Raw genomic sequence first — 21,490 nt, 5'->3', positions numbered from 1 at the left:
TCTTTCTCTCTTCCTCTCTCTAAGATCAAAAATATATATTTATTTAAAGAATGCTTCAAGTCAATAATAAATCAGAGAGTGGGGGGAGGACTTGAATATGGAATAAGAGATCACCAAGTGGCCAGTAAGTGAAACTGTGTGCTCAACATCATTTCCCGTCAAGGAAATGCCAAGTAAACCACCATGTAAGGTCACTAGACGCTGACAGAATGGCTAAAATTAAAATTGTATGTGAGCCAGTTTGTTGGATATTCAGGCATGACCTGTTCAGGAAGAAGCTGAGCCAGCACGCAGTACCCCTACCTCATCCTGGAGGTCTCACAACAGGGACAGGGAGGTGATGCTGGAGGGAAGGGACCAGACTTCTCCTGAGGAAGGAGCCAGACCCTGGGCTGGAATCCTGGGAGTTGAGGGAGCAGTTCCACTTGGGAGGGGCCTGAGCCATCTTAGACAGTCAGCTCTAGAGTGAAGGTTTACACTGGGGAAAGGACCAGAGCCATGGTGGGAATCTGAGAATACCAGTGGGGAAGGCTGGAGCTCATGGGGGTGAGTTTGAAAAGCTGGGGGAGGAGCAGATGGGCAGAGGGAATGAGGAGAGACAGATCCTCGGAGACAAGGAAAGGAGCATCTGGGAGGCTCCTTGGAGAGCCGGAGGAGGGCTTGAATGCCTGTGAGTGGAGCCTGGGGAATCCAGGGTGCGTGCTGAAGCTGCTAGGGGGAGAACCACACGCGGGGATGGCGGTGTGGTCACAGCCCAGAGGAGTGTGGCTAACCTACACCTGAAACAATGTTGAGTTTCAACTGTAATTGAAAAAAGTTAAATGACCCCTGCCTGGTATGGGTCAGTGGATTGAGTGGGGGCTGCCAACCAAAGGGTTGCCAGTTTGATTCCCAGTCAGGGCACATGCCTAGGTTGTGTGCCAGATCCCCATTTGGGAGTGTGTGAAAGGCAACTGATTGATATTTCTCTCACACATTGATGTTTCTCTCCTTCTCTCCCTCCCTTCCCCTCTCTCTAAAAATAAATAAAAATAAAATCTTTAAAGAAAGAAAAAGAAAACTCTAATCAATAAACTAACTCCACACCTTGAGAAACTAGAAAAAGAAGAGCAAACTAAATCAAACGAAAAGTGAGCAGAAAGAAGAAAATAACAAGGATTAGAGTGGTGAAAAATTAATCAATGGAACCAAAAGTTGTTTCTTTGAAAAGATGAGCAAAACCGACAAACCTTTAGCCAGACTATGAAAAAAGTAATTATATAAAGAAAAACCAAGATCACTAGGGAACATTCCAATCTCTTCTAGGCATGTGTGGCCAAAGTAAAACATCAAAAAACAAGGCAAGTTTGAACACATCAACAAAGCAAATAAAGAGAATTAATGTGAGCACATTCAGTTACACGAGACCAGGGGTTGCCAAGCTTTTTTTGTTAAGGGCCAAATACTACATACTTCAGTTTTGCAAGTCTCATATGTTCTGTGTCACATATTCCATTTGTTATTTTTACAACTTTTTAAAAATGAAAACCACCCTGGCCAGGTACTCAGTTGGTTAGAGCATCATCCCCATATGGCAAAGTTGCAGATCCCCAGTCAGGGCACATGCAAGAATCAACCAATGAATGCATCAATAAGTGAGACAACAAAGTGATGTTTTTCTCTCAGATCAATTCACAAAAAAGTAACAATTTTTTTTCCTGGAGAATTGCCCACGTTCTAAGTTTGACTGTGTTTTCAGTTAAGTGACTATCCCTTACTTCTATGAGCTGATAGTTGATCTAGAGCTAATTACATTGTAATTCAACTTTTCGAGAATGTTTTATGGGCTATGGCTGGTGTGACTCAGTGGATTGAGTGCTGGCCTGTGAACCAAAGGGTCGGAGGTTCAATTCCCAGTCAAGGCTCTTGCCTGGGTTGTGGGCCAGATCCCCATTTGGGGAGGTGTGAAGGCAACCACACATTGATGTTTCTCTCCTTCTCTTTCTCCTTCCCTTCTCCTCTCTCTAAAAATAAATGAAATCTTTATTTAAAAAAATAGAATGTTCCATGGGCAGTGTTCTGTATTGTCTGTTATCTCCAGGTGGGGCTGTTCCTACATATGGGTGCTAAGAATGATGAATAGGATGATGTCAACCTTTTCATCAAACTTCTACATAAAGTTTCGGTCTCCATTAATGAATGCTTCCGAACCCCATAATTTCACTAGGGCTTCTAATTCCATTAATTCTCATCCACTTTTTGTGATTCCTCTAATAACTCTGCTACTCGCTTTCTTGACCTTCATGCTGCCAAATGGTCATAATCTTACCCCTACTGCAGGGGCTGGTTCCCACAGACAAGCCTATACTTACCAACCCCTTCAACATCCATAAATCTCAACTCCCAGTTTCTGTTCTGCAGTAGCATCACCCTATCTTGTATTTCCAGTTTAGCTTCCTTTTAACTCCACCCAGCTGTAGCCATTTCACAAGCACACCAGTACTTCTCATGTCCTGCCCGCTGCCTACTAGCAATACTGCTATTTTTTTCAGTGAAGAGATCAATTGTGTTGTGTAACTGTAATAGTTTGGGGCAGAAACATAAGGAAAAATGGTCACTGACATGATGTTATCTATTGATCATATCTCACTCAAGCTGGCGGAGAATAAAAATGATCATTTCTATCAGTATGAAATGATCTACTTTGTTGCTATTCTGTGTTTTTTTTTAGTCTATTTTGTCTGATATTAACACAGCTGTGCCAGCCTTCTTATGTTACTGTTGGTGTGGCCCATCCTTTCCCTTCTTTTTAGTTGCAACCTATTTAAAGCACATCTCTTGACACAAAGAATGTTGGAATAACATGGATAGACCTAGAGGGTATTATGCTCAGTGAAATTAAGGCAGACAGAGAAAGACATAGACCATATGGTTTCACATATAAGTGTGATTTAATGAACAAAATAAAACAAAGAAAACAGAAACAGACCCATAGATACAGAGAACAAACCAGATAGGAGGACAGTTGCAGGGCTGGGTGAAAAGGATGAAGGGATTAAGAAGTACACATTGGTAGTTACAGAATAGTCACAGGCAGGAACCTAATCAACAAAACAAACAAGCAAAATATAACCAAAGACATTGAAATTGAGTGCAGAGTGACAGTGACCAGAGGGGAGAGGGGAGGGAATTTTAGGGGGAAAGGGTGAAGGGTTTACAGGAGCAATTATAGAGGACACATGGACAATAATGGGGGGGGGCTGGGAGGTTGGGCTGGGGGGGAGGCAGAAAACTGTACTTGAACAATTAAAAGAAATGTGAAAAAGCTCCTGACAAGTTCATCTTCACCAACCACATCTTAAGTTTATAGCTTTACCAACAGTTTGTTGTGGGTTTTGGGGGCAGAGTGGGGTTAGGAGGTCAAAATCCAATAAAAAATAACTTATCAGCATAAGTAAATACCTAAAGACAGGAAAAAAAAGAATAGTCACAGGGATGTAAAGTACAGCAGAGAGAATATAGCCAATAATGTTGTAATAGTTATATATGAATGGTGTCAGGGGGATCACTTCATAAGTTATATAAAAATCTAACCACTATACTGTACACCTGAAACTAATGTAATATTGAATGTTAAGTGTAATTGTGAAAAACAGAATAAAAACTTTATTAAATAAATTGCAACTCCTGACACAATGCATAGTTGAAACATGTGTTTTCTTCCCTCGTGGCAATCTTTATTTTCCCTGGAAATAGGCACAAGAGGGCATTTGCCTTTTTTAAAAAATATTTTTAAAAGAGTATTTATTTATAGGGGAAAGAGGGAGAGAAATGTGTGACTGCCTCTCGAGCACCCCCTAGTGGGGACCTGGCCCGCAACTCAGGCATGTGACTGGGAATCCAACTGGTGACCCTTTGTTTCATGGGCCGGCACTCAGTCCACTAAGCCACATCAGCCAGGGCATAAATATATATATATTTTATTTTTTTAACAGGGTAACTTTTTTTTTAAGATTTTATTTATTTATTTTTAGAGAGGGAAGGAAGGGAGGGAGAGAGAGAGAGAGAGAAAGAGAGAGAAACATCAATGTGCGGTTGCTGGAGGTTATGGCCTGCAACCCAGGAATGTACCCTGGCTGGGAATCGAACCTGGGACACTTTGGTTCCCAGCCCACGCTCAATCCACTGAGCTACGCCAGCCAGGGCAGCATAAATATATTTTTAATGGAATTTATTTGGTGATATTTGGTTAATAAAATTATATAGGTTTGAAGTATACAATTTTATAATGCATCCTCTGAATATTGTATTGTGTGTTCACCACCCCAAGTAAGAGAGTACTTCTTATGTGCAGGTAACAGTTTATTTCTTCTTGTTGCCAGTTGGTCACCTGTTGTACTTTCTTTGTGAAAGGTCATCTTTCTCCACACTTAAAAAGTATCCATCTTTTCTGTAAGTAAATTATGCTTTTAAAAGTTTACTTTAAAATGATACCCTATTAAAGGCATTTTTCGGCAATAAGTCCAGAGCTCTAACTGCATTTAAATGTATACCACCTTCAGATTCCATAGAGGCTCAAAGCCTCCATTGAACGAGAAGATGCCTCCAGTGTATGGAAGATCTGCACATCTGTTTCCCATGGTTATACTAATTCACACTAGGGATATTGGGAGCTTGAGGCTGGTGGCTATTGATCACTGGTCTTCTCCATGCTGTGTCGGATCCCATATCCAAAGTATATGGCAAAGCCTGGTATGGAAATGAGACAATGAGAAGGGAAAGCAGGCACACTCCCCACCTATTATGGCTTCTGAGACAGTTTTTGGGGAAAGGTCATAGAAAGAAGGCTGAGTTTGGGCACCCAAGAGGCCTCTTTTCCCCAGAAAGCCACTTACCAATCACCATCCAAATGCCAAACTGGGCCCAGGTCGTAGGGGTCATCTGCATCATCAAGTAAATATTCACAAAGATGCTGAGCAGTGGGAGAACAGGCAAAGCAGGAACCTACAGGCAAAGTCAGTATATCCATGAACAAACTACAGATGCTGGAAGGGAGACCCTCTGCCCCACTGGGTAGGAAGGAAGGCTCTGGTCCTATCTGGGGTGTGCATTCAGAGCCTACTCATACAGGGGTATCCCGATGGATGTTCCCGAGTAGAGTGTGGCTCGGGATGGCCCATTGGTTTTAGTGACTCCCCTTGTCTTCCCTGGTCCATCAAAGTATGCAGAGTTCATTCTCTCAAGGTAGACAGTTTTGGGGCATAGTCACCTACCTTGAAGTGAAGAGGAGTTGGGTTCTGGGGCTGTCTCCAAATTATGAAGGTGATCCCCAGAATGAGTAGCAGCAGCAGCCCCGTCACTGTTGTGAACCCTGGGTCTCCAGCCACCAGACGGCTGGGCCACTGGGCCAGTATCAGGCACAGGATGGTCAGCAGGAGAGCTGCGAGGGTCAGGTTGGAGGAGAACAGATGCAACTCCAGAAGCTGAATATGTCAGGACCTTGGCTCACATCCCACCCCCACACTGCACACGACAAAAAGAGCCATTGTATCTCTAAGATTCCAAAGGCACACCCTCCCACCTCACCCTGTCAACTTCAGAACACCACCAAAGAGACAACCGACTGCTCACCCAGCAGCAAGGCACATCCATAGACCACCTGGCCAGATTTCCGAGTGGGGCTGGTGTTCACAGTGATACACAGACTTTTGAGAGTCTTTGAGGTTCCTGCTTCCAGTACAGATTCAAAAGAACTTGTTTCAAATTCAGGCTTTGTCTCCATGATTTCCAACTTCATTTTCTTGTCTGGCTGGTACCTGAAGTAGAAGTGTGAATGCAATATTCATATCAGCATCTACCCATCCAACTTCGGACAGCCTAATCCTCCTCTTCCCCACCCTGAGTGTGACAGTTCACTTAGGGGACAGCATGAAAGCAGGAAAGGATTCTCCCCATCCCATCAATACCTATCCATTCAAGACCCTCCTTCTTCAGGAGGTAGCAGAGCCCTGGCCAGGTAGCTCAATTGGTTAGAGCATCGTCCCAATACACCAAGGTTGCAGGTTACATCCTCAGGGCACAAAAAAGAATCAACCAATGGTCCTAAATGGTGTGGCTCGGTTGGTTGGGTGTTGTCCCACAAAGCAAAAGTTCTCTGGTTTGACACCTGGTCAGGGTACATGTCTGGCTTGTGGGTTCAGTCGTGTTTGGGGGGCATGTGAGAGGCAACTGATCAATGTTTCTTTCTCACATCAATGTTTCTCTCCCTCTCTTCCTCCCTCCCTCCCTTCCCCTCTCTAAAAATAAAATTTAAAAATAAAATCTTTTTAAAAAAAGAATCAACCAGTGAATGCATACATAAGTGGAACAACAAAATTGTTGTCTCTCTCTCTCTTTCTCAAATCATCTTTTTATAAAGAGGGAGGGGAGTCTCACCTGAGGACAAGCACAGAGAAGGCCACCAGGGAGTACGCAAGCAGAGTCCCAATCGACATGAGGTCCACAAGGTCACTGAGCTCGAAGAGGAAGGCCATGAGTGCTACAAGGAGGGCGCAGACGAAGTGAGGGGAGAGGGATGAGAACCCAGTGCATACAGCCGTGCTGAGGAAACTGATCAACAATGGGACGGGTTCTCTTTATTCACCTGCAAGAGTTCCAGAAACGATGGTGGCGATGATGGGGGTGTGGGTGCGGGGGTGAATCCGGGCAAGTCCCCGGAAAAGGAGCCCATCCTCTGCCATTGCAAAGATCACGCGAGGCATGGGGAACATGGAACCCAGGAGGCTGGAGGAGAAATGGAAATGTGTGTGAGGATACAAAGAGCAGGACAGACTGGGGCTTCTGCTCCCTGGCCTGCACTGAGCAAGCTGTCTCTCCCTCTCATCTCTCCATCCAAGGCTGGACCACCTGAGAACTGGAGAAAATGGGAGAGAAACTTACTTTGGTGTCCAATCCATGGCCCGCATGCAACCCAAGATGGCTTTGAATATAGCCCAACACAAAATCATAAATTTACTTAAAACCTTTTTTTTTTTTTGCTCATCAGTCTTTGTTAGTATTTGTGTATTAAATGTGTGGCCCAAGACAACTCCTCTTCTTCCGGTGTGGCCCAGAGATGCCAGAAGGTTGGACACCCTTTAGACACTGACCTGGATGAAAGAGCGCTGAGAGTCCCGGCTGCCACAACATATCTGGCAGGTGCCCATCCAACGTAGAGAAAAGCCTGCGGCAAGGGGCTGTCAGAATGAATCTGGTAGTAGGGCACCATGAGAGTGAGCGCCGCAGAGACCCCAAAGTACGCCAGGAAGCAGATGAAGAGCGAGATCACAGTGCCCAGGGGGATGGAGCGCTGAGGGTTGCGGGCTTCTTCCCCTGTGGGCCGGGTGGAAGGGCTGGCTCAGGGACACAGGCCCAGGTGAAGAGGACACGAGGTGCTCCTTCAAGAGCCGGCCAATGTTCTACCAGCCCTGTGTTCAAGGGCAGCCCAAATGGTGCCTAAACCCAAGCGGGGCAGAATGGCTGTTTTACCTGTGGTGGCGATGCAGTCAAAACCGACAAAGGCATAGAAACACGTGGCTGCTCCTCGGAGGATCCCATCAAAGCCAAAAGGCACAAACCCTCCAGAGCCCAGAGGGCCCAAGCTAGGGGGAGAGAAGGTAAGGGGAAGAACATGGATGAGGAAGCCATCTCTACTGGAGCGCACTCAACACCACAGTCTTGCCCTGGTATCTCGGTTGGTTAGAGCATCATCCCCAAATGTGAAGTTTGTGGGTTCGATCCCAGTCAGGGCATAGAAGAATCAACCAATGAATGCATAAGTAAGTGGAACAATGGCTAGAGCTTTCTCTCTCTCTCTTTCCCCCTCTCTCTCAAATCAATTAAAAGATAAATGAATAAATAACCACAGTCCTGGACTCCATCCCCCCGTCCCCAGCTCTCTGTTCCCAAGCTCTGCACTCCACACACAGGACTGTGCTGAGACTGGCCTCCTGACCTAGAAGTGTCATTTGATCCATTTTTGGCCAATTCGTAGTCCTGTTCCGTGAGCTGCCAGTGGTGCATGTCTCCCTTAATGAAGCCACAGAGGATGACGAAGCTGAGAACCAAAAGGTTCAGGCCCGTGAACACCTTGGTAACCAGGGCTGACTCCCTAGCTCCCAGAACCAGTAGACCTGTGGGGAAGATGGGAGAGGAAACATACAAAATCAATGAATCCAGCCCTGGCTGGGTAGCTCAGTTGGTTAGAGTATCCTCCCGATATGCCAAGGCTGAGGGTTTGATCCCCGGTCAGAGCACATACAAAAATCAACCAATGGGTGCATCAGTAAATGGAACAACAAATCCATGGTTTGCTCTCTCTCCCTCTCTCAGAAAAATCACTGAATCCATAGATAGAAAGCAGACTAGTTGTTTCCAGTGACTGGGGGGTAAAGGGGAGAGGGACACTTAATGGTTATAGGGTCTCTTTTTGAGGTGATAAAAATGTTTCAGAACTAGATGAAGGGGATGGTTGCATAACATTGTGAAGGTACTAAGGGACACTGAATTGTGCACTTTAAATTGATTGATTCTGTCCCTGGTGGTGTGGCTCAGTGGATTGAGCACCAGCCTGCGAACCAAACAGTTACCAGTTCAATTCCCAGTCAGGGCACATGCCTGGGTCGCTGGCCAGATCACGTCCCCAGTAGGTGACAAGCAAGAGGCAACCACACATGGATGTTTCTCTCTCTCATTCTCCCTTCCTTCACCTCTAAAATAAATAATCTTTAAAAAAATAAAAATAAAATAAATTGATTTATTCTTCCTGGCCAGGTATATCAGTTGGTTAGAGCATTGTCCCAGTACACTATGGTTGTGGGGTGTGATCCCTGGTTAGGGCACATATAAGAAACAACCAATGGATGTGTCAATAAGTAGAACAACAATTGATGTTTCTGTCTCTCTCTCTCCCTCCCTCTCTCCCCCTTCCTCTTTCTCTAAAGTCAATAAGTAAAAATAAATAAATAAAAATTAAAATAAAATGATTGATTTCCTATTGTGGTAACCATCTCCCAGTGTACACAAATATCATATCACCCACTTAAACTTGCATGATGTTACATATCTATTATATCTCAGTAAAGCTGGGGATAATAATAAAATAAAATGGCTACTCTTACATTATGTAAATTGTACCTCAATTTTTTTTAAACAAAATAATTTTTTCAAACTTTGGTCTCAGTACAGAGGAAGCAACTTTGTCTAAATTAATAGGTCTCAGCTGGAGGTGACTCTGTTGCCCAAGGGACATTTGGGGGTGGGTGCCACAAGCATCTAGTGACTAAGTCATGGGAGAATCACTCAATGTCCTACAATAATTGCCCCACAGAAAAGAATGATTCAGCTCAAAATATCAGGAGTTCCAAGTGTGAGAAACAACGGTCTATGTCTTGCCTTCCTGTCTCTCCCACCAACCACAAACTCTTTCTAATCTCTAATCTCCCCACCCCTTCGCCACCTCTAAGCCTTTCCCCTCCCGGCTCCCCCACCATGCCCCACTCTCCCCATCCAGCCTCGGACCCCTGCCTCACCAGTGAGCAGCAGCACCAGGCCCAGCGAGAAAAAGTCTAGGTACTTGGCCAGGTGGGGCACCTGTGGAGAGAAGCTTCCCTGCAGCACCTGAGAGATGCGGTTCCCGGTCAGGCTGTCCACGGCGGAGCTCCAGGCCCTGGCCACACTGGCACTGCCTGCAGGACACAAGACCTTCATTTGCAAACAGTCTGCACCCCTGCTCGGCACCATGGGATATATTTTTGGGAAAAAACGAAAGAACATATAAAATACCTAATCTCAAAGAGTTTCTTTTCATGGGACAAAGAGAGCAGACACAGATATTTCATAAAACAAGTAGACCATTTCATGTGTTAGAAGGAGAGTAATATTATACAAGAAAAGAGGGGCCCAGGCTGGTGTGGCTCAGTGGATTGAGTGCTGGCCTGTGAATCAAAGCGTTGCTGGTTCAATTCCCAGACAGGACCTGTGCTTGGGTTGCAGGCCAGGTCCCCAGTAGGGGGCATAGGAGAGGCAACCACACATTGATATTTCTCTCCCTCTCTTTCTCCTTCCCTTCCCCTCTCTCTAAAAATAAATAAATTGGCCCTGGATGGTATAGCTCAGTGGACTGAGCTCAGGCCTTTGAACCAAAGTATCGCTGGTTTGGTCCCCAGTCAGGGCAGTCAGGGCACATACCTGGGTTGCAAGCGATATCCCCAGTATGGAGTGTGCTAGAGACAACCACATGTTGATGTTTCACTCCCTCTCTTTCTCCCTCCCTTCCCCATCTCTCTAAAATAAATAAATAAAATCTTTAAAAAAAAACAATTAAAAAATAAATCGATAAAAATAAATAAATAAATAAAATCTTAGAAAAAAGAAAAGAGGGAAGTGGGTGGTCAGGGGACAATTTCATGAAGCCAACAGCTGAACAAAGAAGTTACTATGTTGAGGGAAGAAGCCTTAAGGACCATGTGTCTCCCCCACAGGAATTCTTCCCCAGTTCCTACAGTTCCTATTTCTTCCTGGTTCTTGGTTCAGTCATTAAAGGAAAGCAGGATAGAGTTAAGTACAGGATAGAGTTAAGAGTAGAGTAGCAAGATATAATTAAGAGTGAAGTTTGGGGGTTTTCCTGACACTGTCACCCACTTCCCCTCATAAGGCAGATAACAAAGTGTTCGTGAATGAGGATGGAGACCCCACTCCCTGCTCCTATTTTCCTGATCTAAGTCGCTTGTTTCCCTCACATGGCCACGTCCACTCACCAATGACATAGGAGAGGATAAGGGTCCACCCAGTCGTGAAGGCGCACAGCTGTCCCACCGTGACGTAGCTGTAGAGATACGCAGAACCGGAGCATGGTACCCGGGCCCCAAACTCCGCGTAGCAGAGCCCAGACAACATGGAAGTCAGGGCAGCCACCAAGAAGCAGAGGATAATCGCTGGTCCAGCTTTGTCCTTGGCCACTTCACCAGCCAGGACGTACACACCCGCCCCCAGAGTACTGCCCACACCAAAGGCCACCAGGTCTAGGGTGCTCAGACAACGGGTCAGGCGGCTGTCAGTCCCCTCCCTTGGCTCCAGAGGCAGCCTGCGAACTAGCTTCTGACCAAACTGGCGAACACGTTGACACAGCATCGTAGATGGAGTTGAGGAGGAGGCTTAGCTCTGCGGAGAAAACAACACAGAAAGCCATCAAGAACATCCAGCTTCCTCTTCCTGCAAACAGCCAGGGGTGGCCTCTGAAAATGGCTTGCTGTTCACTTGACTCAGAAACCCCCAAGAAATCATGGAAATCATGAAGTTCAGATCCTCATGTTCACTTTAAGAACACTCATGAAACTGCCCAGGCCATCAAAGGTGTGCATGTACAAAAAGCCACTGAGGATCTATCTGAAGGCTGTCACTTTGTAGAAGCAGTGTGTGCCATTCCATTGTTACAACAGTGGGGTTGGTAGGTGTGCCCAGGCCAAACAGTGGGGCTGGACACAGGTTCAGTGGCCCAAAAAGAATGTTGAGTTTTCTGCATGTGCTTAAAACTGCAGAAAGTGATGCTGAACTTGAGTTTAGATGTAGACTCTTGTTGCTGAGCACGTCCAGGCAAACTAAGCTCCCAAGGTGCAGAACGTACAGAGCTCACAGGTAGACGGACCCACACGTGAGCTCTCCCTGCCACACTGAGATGACCCTTCCTGAAAAAGAGCTGACTGTTCCTAAACCAACCAGAAGAGGAAATTGCACAGAAGAAAAGGATATCGCAGAAGAAACTGAAGAAACAAAAACTTATGGACTGGCCCTGGCTGGTGTGACTCAGTGGATTGAATGCCAGCCTGCAAAGTGAAGGGTCGCCTGGGTTGTGGGCCAGGTCCCCAGTTGGGGGCATGTGAAAGGCAACCAATTAATGGTGTTTCTCTTCCTCCCTTTCTCCCTCTCTTCCCCTCTCTCTAAAAATAAATAAATAAAATCTTTAAAAAACACACAAACAAACTTATGGCCCAGGAGTAAATTCAGCACAAAATAAATACTATTACAAGTAAAATTTAAAAAGTGTCCATCCATCCTTGGCCCCAGGATGGATGGGGGCAATAGAAGACCAATTCCACAGAGCAATGGTAAAAAGACACATTGGGTAAGTCATCCATGTCTGAGCCTTGTTTTCTTTAAATGTAAAGAAGACTATTAGGATGTGTCACTACTACTAAAAGGGTTGGTTGAAGAGAGAATCAAGCAAAAGCTTCTGATAAGACCAACAGCAGATGAACAGAGTGGATAAGAGGACTGATTTTTGAGGCCACACCACTCAGCTTCAAATCCAGCTCTGCCACTGAACAGCTGTCTGATTCTGCATGAGCTACAGACCGTGTGTGCCCTGTCCTCCCTCAGTAAAATAGAGGAAAATATTATCATCATTATTTCCTCCCGTCCTTGGTAAGTGACTTTTGGGCTTGGCAATAAGAACTCCCAAGCACCACATTTCTCTGCCGAGGGTCCTGAAACATGATTGCTTCCCAGGTTATCCTGTTTGTTTTTTAAGTGAAATGGGGATGTGGAATTTGGAGCTGGAGGGAAGAGATGGGATTTGTAGGGACGGAGAGGTTCTAGCCCACCCAGCTCAGGAGAAACATTGACCCAGTGTGGCCTCCCAATGGCCTCAGGGCCTGTAGGACTCTTCTTCACCCCAAATCAGAAGTGACAGGATGCTATCTGCTACTTCTTTGAGGCCCGGTATGTCTCCTCATTACACCTCTCTTGGGGCATGGATGGGGGGGGGGGTGGGGGGGGTGGGGGGTGGTTGGCAGGTGGGGAAGCCTTTAAAAGGAAGGAAATCTGGTCACATGCTACAGCATTGATGAACCCTGAGGACATTTATGCTCAGTAAAATAAACTGATCACAAAAAGACAATACTGTATGATCCCACTTCTGTGAATTAATTATGTAGAGTAGTCAAATTTACAGAAACAGGGCTAGGAGAAAAAGAAAAAAGGATTAAGAAGTACAAAGTGGTAGTTACAGAACAGTCAGGGGGATGCAAAGTACAGTGTAGGGAATACAGTCAAGGGCATAAGGGGGGTAAATGGTGATAAAAAAATAAAATTAAAAAAAGAATATTTGGCCAGTAATATTGTAAAAACTATATGTGTGTGCTGCCAGATAGGTACCATATTTATCACTTTATAAGGTACATATAAAAAAGGTGTAAAAGGTATTAGTTTCAGGCTGTACACCTGAAACTAATGTAAATTGAATGTCAACTGTAATTGAAAAAAATTTTAAAACAAAGCAAAAAAAAAAAAAAAGTAAAATGGTGGTTCCAGGGGCTGGGGAGTGGAAACAGAGTTACTGTTTAATGGCAAGGACAGGATTTCTGTTTTATAAGGTGAGTAAGAGTTCTGGAGACTGGTTGCACAGCGGTGTGAATATACTTACCACTACTGAACTGTACACTTAAAAATAGTTAAGATGCTGTCCTGGCTTCAGTGGATTGAGTGGCAGCCTGTGAACGGAAAGGTTGCAGGTTCAATTCCCCATCAGGGCACATGCCTGGGTGGTGGGCCAGGTCCCACTCTGGGACGTGTGAGAGGCAACCAACTGCTGTTTCTCTCACAGGTCGACATCTCTCTCCTCTTTCTCCCTCCTCTTTAAAAATAAATAAAATCTTTTTTTTAAGTAGTGAAGGTGGTTAATTTTACATTATGTGTATTCTACAACAATTTTTTAAGTGTTACCAATAATAATAGCGTTGACGGTTAAGACAGTAAATTTTATGTCTGCCACAATTTTTGTTAAAGGTTGTGCTGATGGTAATAATAGAGCCAGCTTCATGGAATTGTTCAGTGTAATAAATCAGCGTATACAACAGCCTGATATCTGTGGTGCACCCACCCTAAACCCCGAATAGCTTTTAACCTTTAATATTGTTTGCACATGAAATAAAACAACCAGCCTCCTCACCCTGGCGGGGTAGCTCAGCTGGTTAGAGCATGGAGGCAATACTTCAAGGTTCGGGTTGGATCCCAGGTCAGGGTTCACATACAAGAAACAACCAATGAATGCACCAATAAGTGGAACAACAGATCAATGTTTCTCTCTCTGTCTCTCAAATCAATACATTTTTTAAGAAGAAAACAACAACCAGCCTCAGAGCCTACGCGCACTCAACCCATCTCCCCCACCAGCTCCCACCCCTTCTCCGCTCACAGCTGTTTCTCTTGTCTGGAAAATGGGTCTTTTCTGCCCTTCAGATGGAGCCAGGCTGAGCAACTAAGTGAATGCTGCGATTGCCGAGGTCTGCAGGAATATCAGAACACACGCGCCCTGTCTGGGACAGAAGAGGGGTTACCCCGACTTACCGGACCGCGGGAGCAGATCCCAGATCACTGGGTCGGAGTCAGGGAGTTTGAGCTAAGCCAGGTCGGCTTGAGCTGATAATATCTTTAAAGCTGGAGCTGGAAACACTTAAAAGAACAGCTAGTTCTCCCCGCTGGGTAGGCGGGGTGGGGCCAAGGGCCTCTGCTGTGATGCAATCAGACGTGGAAGCTTCTCTGTCTCAGCTCTAAGATTTTTTTTTTAATGGTGGTAAAATACACATGACATAAAATTCTCCATCTGAGCCATTTTAAAGTGTTGTGTTTGGAACTGTTATGTGTATGCACACTGCTGCGCCCTCACACTCTAGAATTCTCATCTTGCAAAACTGATACTCTGTTCCCACCCACCCTCACCCCCACCCCCGTTTAACCCTCACTGCCCTCCACACTTTGGCCCCTGCCATCTACTTTCTGTCTCTAAGGGCCTGACTGCTCTAGATACTTCACAGAAATGGAGGCATACAGTATTTGTCCTTTTGGGGTAAGGCTTCTATCACTTGAGTAAATGTCCTCACATCTCCTTCATGCTGTGGCCTGTGTGAGAATCTCCTTCCTTTTCAAGGCTGAATAAGATTCCTTTGTATGGAATCTTATGTTTATCCATCCCCCCATCAAAGGATCCTTGGGTGGCTTCCACTTTCTGACTTGTGAATAATGCCGCTATGAACATGGGTGCACTTCTACCTCCCTGAGGCCCTGCTTTGAATTCTTTGGGATATATACCCAGAATTGCTGGGTAATATGATTCTATGATTTTTCTTAAATGCATGAATCCATTTCATCAAGGATCCCAGAAGTAGGGAGTCTATAACCTGGGACCCCGCTCACAACCCTACTCGGTCCATCTTCCACTTGTCAGGGATGGGGACACTTTACCCCTTTCCCTCTTAGTTCTTCTGGTTGGCTGAATAATTACAATGACAGCAAGCTCAGCCCCCACCAGGTACCTCAGTTGGTTAGAGCGTCATCCTGATACGTCAAGGTTTCAGGTTCAATCTTGATCCCGGGTCAGGGTACAAACAAGAATCAACCAATGCATGCAGAATTAAGTGGAACAACAAACCAATCTCTCTCTCTACACCCCCTTTTCTGTCTAAAATCCAATGAAAAAATAAGTAGTAAAATGACACAAGACAGATTAACAGGAGAAAATCAAGTTTTAATATGTGTACACGGGGAATTCACATAAGCATGAAAATTCCAAAAGCAGGAAGGCAAGGTAAGGTATATATGTCATTCTGGACCAAGAACGGGGAGGCAGGGATCTAGGTTTTCAAAGGGAGGTGAGACCATTTAAAGGGGATGAAAAGAATTCATGTTTAGTGAAATGTTTGCTGGGTCACCTTGAAACGATGGGACAAAGAGAGGACTCTGACCAAGGGCCTTGCCAAGTTCCTTCCTATCATGCACTCATTTATAATAAACTGCTGTATCTGTGGTGATCTCTCCCTTCCTGGAACAGGTCCTCTATCTTAAATTCTTGTACGCAGTAAGTGGGAAAGGCCAAAGGTTCATCCTGAGCCTTCTGGGTCTTCAAGATTTTCAGCTCAAAATATTCTGCATACCACAGGAGCATGGCTGAGGGTGACTCATTCAGAGTGGCCACATACTTCGAAGCTTCCCACAGGGAGTGCAAGGCCTGAGGCAGCTTACTTGAAAAGGACAGACAGACCAAATGGGACATGATCAAGTAACCCACGTGCAGAAACACGGGGTGCCAGTGACCCAAACTGGATTAAACCTTTATTTATTTTTTTTAAGATTTTACTTATTTATTTTTAGAGAGAGAGGACAGAAAGGAGAAAGAGAGGGAGAGAAACATCAATGTATGGTTGCCTCTCGTGTGCCCCTTGCTGGACACCTGGCCTGCAACCCTGGCAAGTGCCCTGACTGGTGATCGAACTGCAACCTGCTTGTTTGCAGGACCGAGTTCAGTCCACTGAAATACACCAGCCAGGGCTGAATTAAATCTTTAAAAAGCCAATCACACAGGGAATAGATGGAGTGACATGGCTTAAGCTGTGGCGAAGACTGTTGGTTGGTTGTGTAGATCCCCAAAGCTGGGATGATAGTTATTCTTTGTTTTTTAAATTTAAAAATATCTCAGTTTTAATTTCTACATTACAATTTTTTTGTTATAATACTTGTTTTTTTATTTAATCTTTATTATATTTTTCCCATTACCATTTAGTCCCCTTATACCCCTCTTCCCCCAGCAATCACCACACTGTTGTCTGTGAGTCCTTTATCCTTGTTGCTCAACCCCTTCCCCTGATACTAGCTGTTATCTGCTGTCCATCTATGAGTATGTCTGTTTTGTTAGTTCAGCTTGTTTGTTAGATTCCACATATGAGGGAAATCATTTGGTATTTTTCTTTCTCTGACTGGTTTATTTCACTTAACATAATATTCTTCAGGTCCATCTATACTCTTGCAAAGGGTAAAATTTTCTTTTTTATGGCTGAGTAGAATTCCAATGTGTAAATGTCCCATAGTTGTTTTATCCACTCATCTACTGATGGACACTTGGGCTGCTTCCATATTTTGGCGATCGTAAGTTAACGCTGCAATGAACATAGGGGTGCTTATGTTCTTTTGAACTCATGTTTTGGGTTCCTTTGGGTATATTCCCAGAAGTGGGATCATGGAGTCAAAAGGCAGACCCATTTTTAACTTTTTCAGGTATCTCTATACTGCTTTCCACAGTGGCTGCACCAGTCAGCATTCTCACCAACAGTGCAAAAGACTTCCCCCTTCTTCACATCCTCACCAGCACTTGCTGTTTGTGAAAATTATTCTAAACAGAAGACATCTGAGAGTTGACAAGATACAGATAGAGCCTTCTCAGAGTTTCCCTTATCTATCTAAAAGTAGAAAATTCTGGGAAATAAGACTGCCATAAATTCCTTCTTCACAGAGGGGCTACTCCCAAGAGGAGGAAGCAGTGCAAACCTATTACTCTAACTTCCCCCTCCAGGCAAAAGATAGAAGGACCATTCACATCTGCACAGACAAGCATTATCATGAAGTTTCTCCTCTCCCCTTTGTTCTCCTAAAATGCCAGCTCTGCTTTCTCAGAGGGGGTGAATGGAGGTTCATCCTCGGCTTCTCCTCTGTGGTTGGGCTGAGAGGAGGGGTACATCTGGTTAGTCACCCCACCTGCAGGCTCTCTTCACCTGTGTTCTGGATGCCATCTCTGGGTATTGACTCAAGAACTCAATCTGTTCCAGTTACAACATTCCCCCACTCTTTCCTTATTACCCCGGTGGTTCACTCTGGCATGAGTCATACCTTAATTTCAAAAAATCAGAATGAGTCAAAGTGGATAATGCTGCAAAAATCATTTGCAAGTTCCCAGTCACCCCATCTCCCAGTCTCCCTTTCCAAGGGTTAGAAATGCTACTTTTCTTACAAAAATGACTCTGGATATACAAAATGATTTATTTCTTCAATATTTGGTAGGACTAAATATTGGTGTCATTTGGGCCTGGAATTAATTAATTAATTAATTAATTTGGCAGGGAAGAGTACTCCATTCAGCCCTGGTCAGTGTGGCTCAGTGGACTGAGCACTGGCCTATGAACCAAGGTGTCACTGGTTCGATTCCCAGTTAGGACACACACCTGGGTTGTGGGCTGGGTCCCCAGTGGCAGGTTCGTGAGAGGCAATCACACATTAATGTTTCTCTCCCTCTGTTTCTCCCTTCCTTCTCCTCTGTCTGAAAATAAATAAATAAAATCTTAGAAAGAAAGAAAGAAAGAAAGAAAGAAAGAAAGAAAGAAAGAAAGAAAAGAATATTACATTCAGCAAAATGTGATCTCCCTGGCCAAATACCACAACAGTGTGACAATGTAGATGTGTTTGCTCCATGTGGTTGTAGATATTCCAGGAAAGTTTAAAAAACATGAAGTCTTATGGTATGAGATCTTGAGGCAGGCTAAGTAGAAATTTCCCAATCTGAGACCAGACCTACTCCTGTGTCATGAGTTTTCCTCAAACTGAGACAAAAACAAAACAAAACAAAAAAACCCCAGAGATGTAAGAGGGGGCGTGTTTTTCTGACAAGACAATTTTGAGAATTTTAGTCTGAACAAGCTTTCCAGAGTCAAGAGAATTCTTGCTAACTCACATTAATCAGGGCCTGCAACCTTTCACATTCTGCATGGAGTTTACTCAGCAGTCATGTCACAAAAAATGCTCAAACCTAATCTTTAAAAAAACAAAATCAGGCACCGGCTGGTGTGGCTCATTGGATTGAGTGCTGACCTGAAAACTGAAAGGTTGTCAGTTGGATTCCCAGTCAGGGCACCTGCCTGGGCTCTAGGCCAGGTCCCCAGTTGAGGGTGTGTGAGAGACAACCAATTGATGTTTCTCACACATCGATGTTTCTTTCCCTCTCTTTCACCCTCCCTTGTCTCTCTCTAAAAATAAATAAAAAATAAAATACTCTTTAAAAATTTAAATAAAAATAAATAAAATCTGAAAGAAAGGAAGAAAGAAAAAGAGAATAAAGGAAGAAAGAAAGAATAATAACAAAACAAAATCAGGTTCTGGCCAGGTAGCTCTGTTGGTTAGAGCATTGTCCAGATATGCCAATGTTGAGGGTTTAATCTCTGGTCAGGGCACATACAAGAATCAACCAATTAATGCATAAGTAAGTGAAACAATAAATGAATATTTCTCTCTCTCTCTTTCTCCCTTCCTCTCTAAAATAAATAATTTAAAAAAAAAAAACCCTGAAAAACAGCCCTGGCTGGTATGGCTCAGTGGACTAAGCATCAGCCTGAGAACCAAAGCGTCACCGGTTCAATTCCCAGTCAGGGTGCATGCCTGGGTTGTGGGCCAGGTGTCCAGCAGGGGGCATGGGAGAGGCTACCACAAGTTGATGTTTCTCCCCTTCTCTTTCTGCCATCCTTCCCGTCTCTCTAAAAATAAATAAATAAAATTTTTAAAAAATAATGATAAAAACTTGAAAAACAAAATCAACCAGAGGATAAGGAGTAAAAGACAAAGAAGGTAAAGGAGGTCAAATATATGGTGACAGAAGACGTTTCTGGGTGGTGGGCACACAATGCAATATACAGATGATATATTATACAATTATACATTGAAACCTATATAAATTTATTAAACAGTCACCCCAATAAATTTAATTTAAAAACCAATCAAATGGACTAAATACTCTTTGTTTTTTAATCTGCTCTGGCTGGGGTGGCTCAGTGGATTGAGTGTTGGCCTGCAACTCAAAAGGTTGCCAGTTTGATTCCCAGCAAGGCACATGTCTGGGTTGCGGGCTGGGTCCCCAATTGTGGGTGTGTAGGAGGCAACCAATCAATGTATCTCTAGCACACCAATGTTTCTCTCCCTCCTTTCCCCCTCTCTAAAATTAAACAAAAAATAAAATCAATTAAATAAATACTCTAATAAATACAATGAAGCATGATAATCAATTACTTCACTAAGGCAGATGGCCTCCTCTGACCCACAAGGGGTCAGGCATGCAGAAAGGATTGCAAGGTTAGACCAGATTGTTACAGAACAGAAAGGGTTCATTCACCAGGAGCTACCAGAGCCAACCGAGAATTAATATGGAGGAAGATTGGCTATTTTATTACGAATGACACCACCCAGGGGCTGGGAAGCTAATGCTCAAAAGCCCAGACTCCCCAGTGGTGTGTAAGCTAAAATTCTATATGGCAAAATCACAAGACACTGCAGGTTAGGGGTTAGGGGTGCTGGGAGCTGATCAGTTGGATGTGAGGTCAGAGTGATGAACCATTTGTTCAGGTCTTGAGGACAGCTCTGAAGTCCCTTCTAGCATCCTTCTGTCTGGTTTCATGGGAAAGTAGCCAGGGGGTCATTCCACCTTCAGGCACAGGAACTGACACATGACTTAAGTCTCTGTGTTATCCTTAGCTTGCTGGAGGTTCAGACCAAGTGACCATTAGTCAGGTCTGGACTACTGTCTTCTACTGCCTCGAGCATTGCTGATTATCTGGGCAAAAGGGCAGGTCTCTCAGGGGGAGAGACAGTGAGAGAGGAGAGAAGGAGAGAGGTGATTTCTAGAGGTAGGATGTAAAACTAAATTTAATCAAAATCATAAGGACCCTTAAGAATTTAACCAGGGACTAATTATATACATTCTCTCATTGTCCCAACTGTTAACAAAATTCAGCAGTGTATAAATGTAGAAACCAATGGATAACAGAATGTGGTAGGACCAGGTAGGGAGACTTTAGCTGAAAAACGCAGTGATTGCCTCTAAAGACTAGTTTTGAACATCCATGCCATCAGCTTCATTCTCACATCCAAGTGGCTCCCAAATTGGGAGCATCAGAGTTGGATTGAAGAGCTTATCCTGGTAAAGCAAATCAAAATTAAGTATCCTCACCTGAAGCTAAGAGGCTTCTCCAGCATTGCCATCCACTTTGGGGTTAACTAGAGTAACCCTAGTTACTCTTCTGACATTATTTGTAGAATAAAGTTTTCATTCACCCTCTGAGAAAAGAGAGGGCCATGATGTACAGAGATACATCAGCATGGAGGGGTTCGAACTTTGTGCTTTTATTGGATTATAATTGGATTACAAAAGCGTGGGGGTTTGCTGTTATGTGGTCCCTGGGCTGTTGGAGCATTGTAACACGAGGCTGCAATTTGTTCCAATGTTGTCTTCCACCTGTGGCTGTAGGGCGCTTTTAGTTCTGTTCTTGCTGCCAGTAACTTCCAGTCCTAGGGACAAAGGATCGCTGGCAGTGAAGATGGGTGAGGAGGAGCCGGTCTGCAGAGTCTGGAGAGACAGAGAAGGATTAGAGTCCTCTTGCCGAACTTCACAGAAACAGGGTTAGGGAGTTAGGGTTAGGGTTAGGGAGTTAGCCTGGGTCGAGCTTCCAGTGCCCATTGCTCCCTTAGTCTCCAGTCTCAGAAGACCGGAGGACAGGGAGAAATAGAGAATGTCCCCATGTGGGCCACCAAAATGTGAGGGTTGTCAGTGACCCAGGCTGTGAAAGAATTCACAGAGAGAAAAAAGTGTAGAGAGTAAAGTTTTTATTCACACTCCAACAAAGGAGAGGGACATGATGTGGAGAGATACCCCAGTCTATTTATTATATAT

The 21,490-nt window shown here is 44.4% G+C and overlaps 1 protein-coding gene across 1 annotated transcript; it reads right to left on the bottom strand.

The window, feature by feature from the left end:
• Positions 1 to 4,666: 4,666 nt before the first annotated feature.
• LOC123824151 (cationic amino acid transporter 3-like) lies at positions 4,667 to 11,148 on the bottom strand. The gene is made up of 11 exons (XM_045847255.1): positions 10,776 to 11,148; positions 9,549 to 9,704; positions 7,973 to 8,150; positions 7,507 to 7,619; positions 7,128 to 7,350; positions 6,623 to 6,762; positions 6,415 to 6,517; positions 5,611 to 5,795; positions 5,253 to 5,419; positions 4,875 to 4,983; positions 4,667 to 4,728 (listed from the first exon to the last, which is right to left on the bottom strand). The coding sequence occupies exons 1-11, from the start codon at positions 11,146 to 11,148 to the stop codon at positions 4,667 to 4,669; spliced, it is 1,809 nt and encodes a 602-aa protein (XP_045703211.1).
• Between the last annotated feature and the right edge of the window lie 10,342 nt (positions 11,149 to 21,490).

This window comes from Phyllostomus hastatus, unplaced genomic scaffold (genome assembly GCF_019186645.2).
Source record: "Phyllostomus hastatus isolate PE091 unplaced genomic scaffold, TTU_PhHast_1.1 phas_contig_549, whole genome shotgun sequence".
NCBI lineage: Eukaryota > Metazoa > Chordata > Mammalia > Chiroptera > Phyllostomidae > Phyllostomus > Phyllostomus hastatus.
This window is presented reverse-complemented; position numbering and strand designations above follow the sequence as displayed.

What these genes read in the sequence shown, in the direction of transcription:
- LOC123824151 (XM_045847255.1), bottom strand. Translation starts at nt 11,148, where the DNA reads ATGCTGTGTCAACGTGTTCGCCAGTTTGGTCAGAAGCTAGTTCGCAGG. An exon ending in TGGATGTGCCTTGCTGCTGG is followed by an intron (nt 5,420 to 5,610) that starts GTGAGCAGTCGG and finishes TGACCCTCGCAG; the next exon opens with CTCTCCTGCTGACCATCCTG. An exon ending in TGGCATTTGGATGGTGATTG is followed by an intron (nt 4,729 to 4,874) that starts GTAAGTGGCTTT and finishes TTTCCATACCAG; the next exon opens with GCTTTGCCATATACTTTGGA.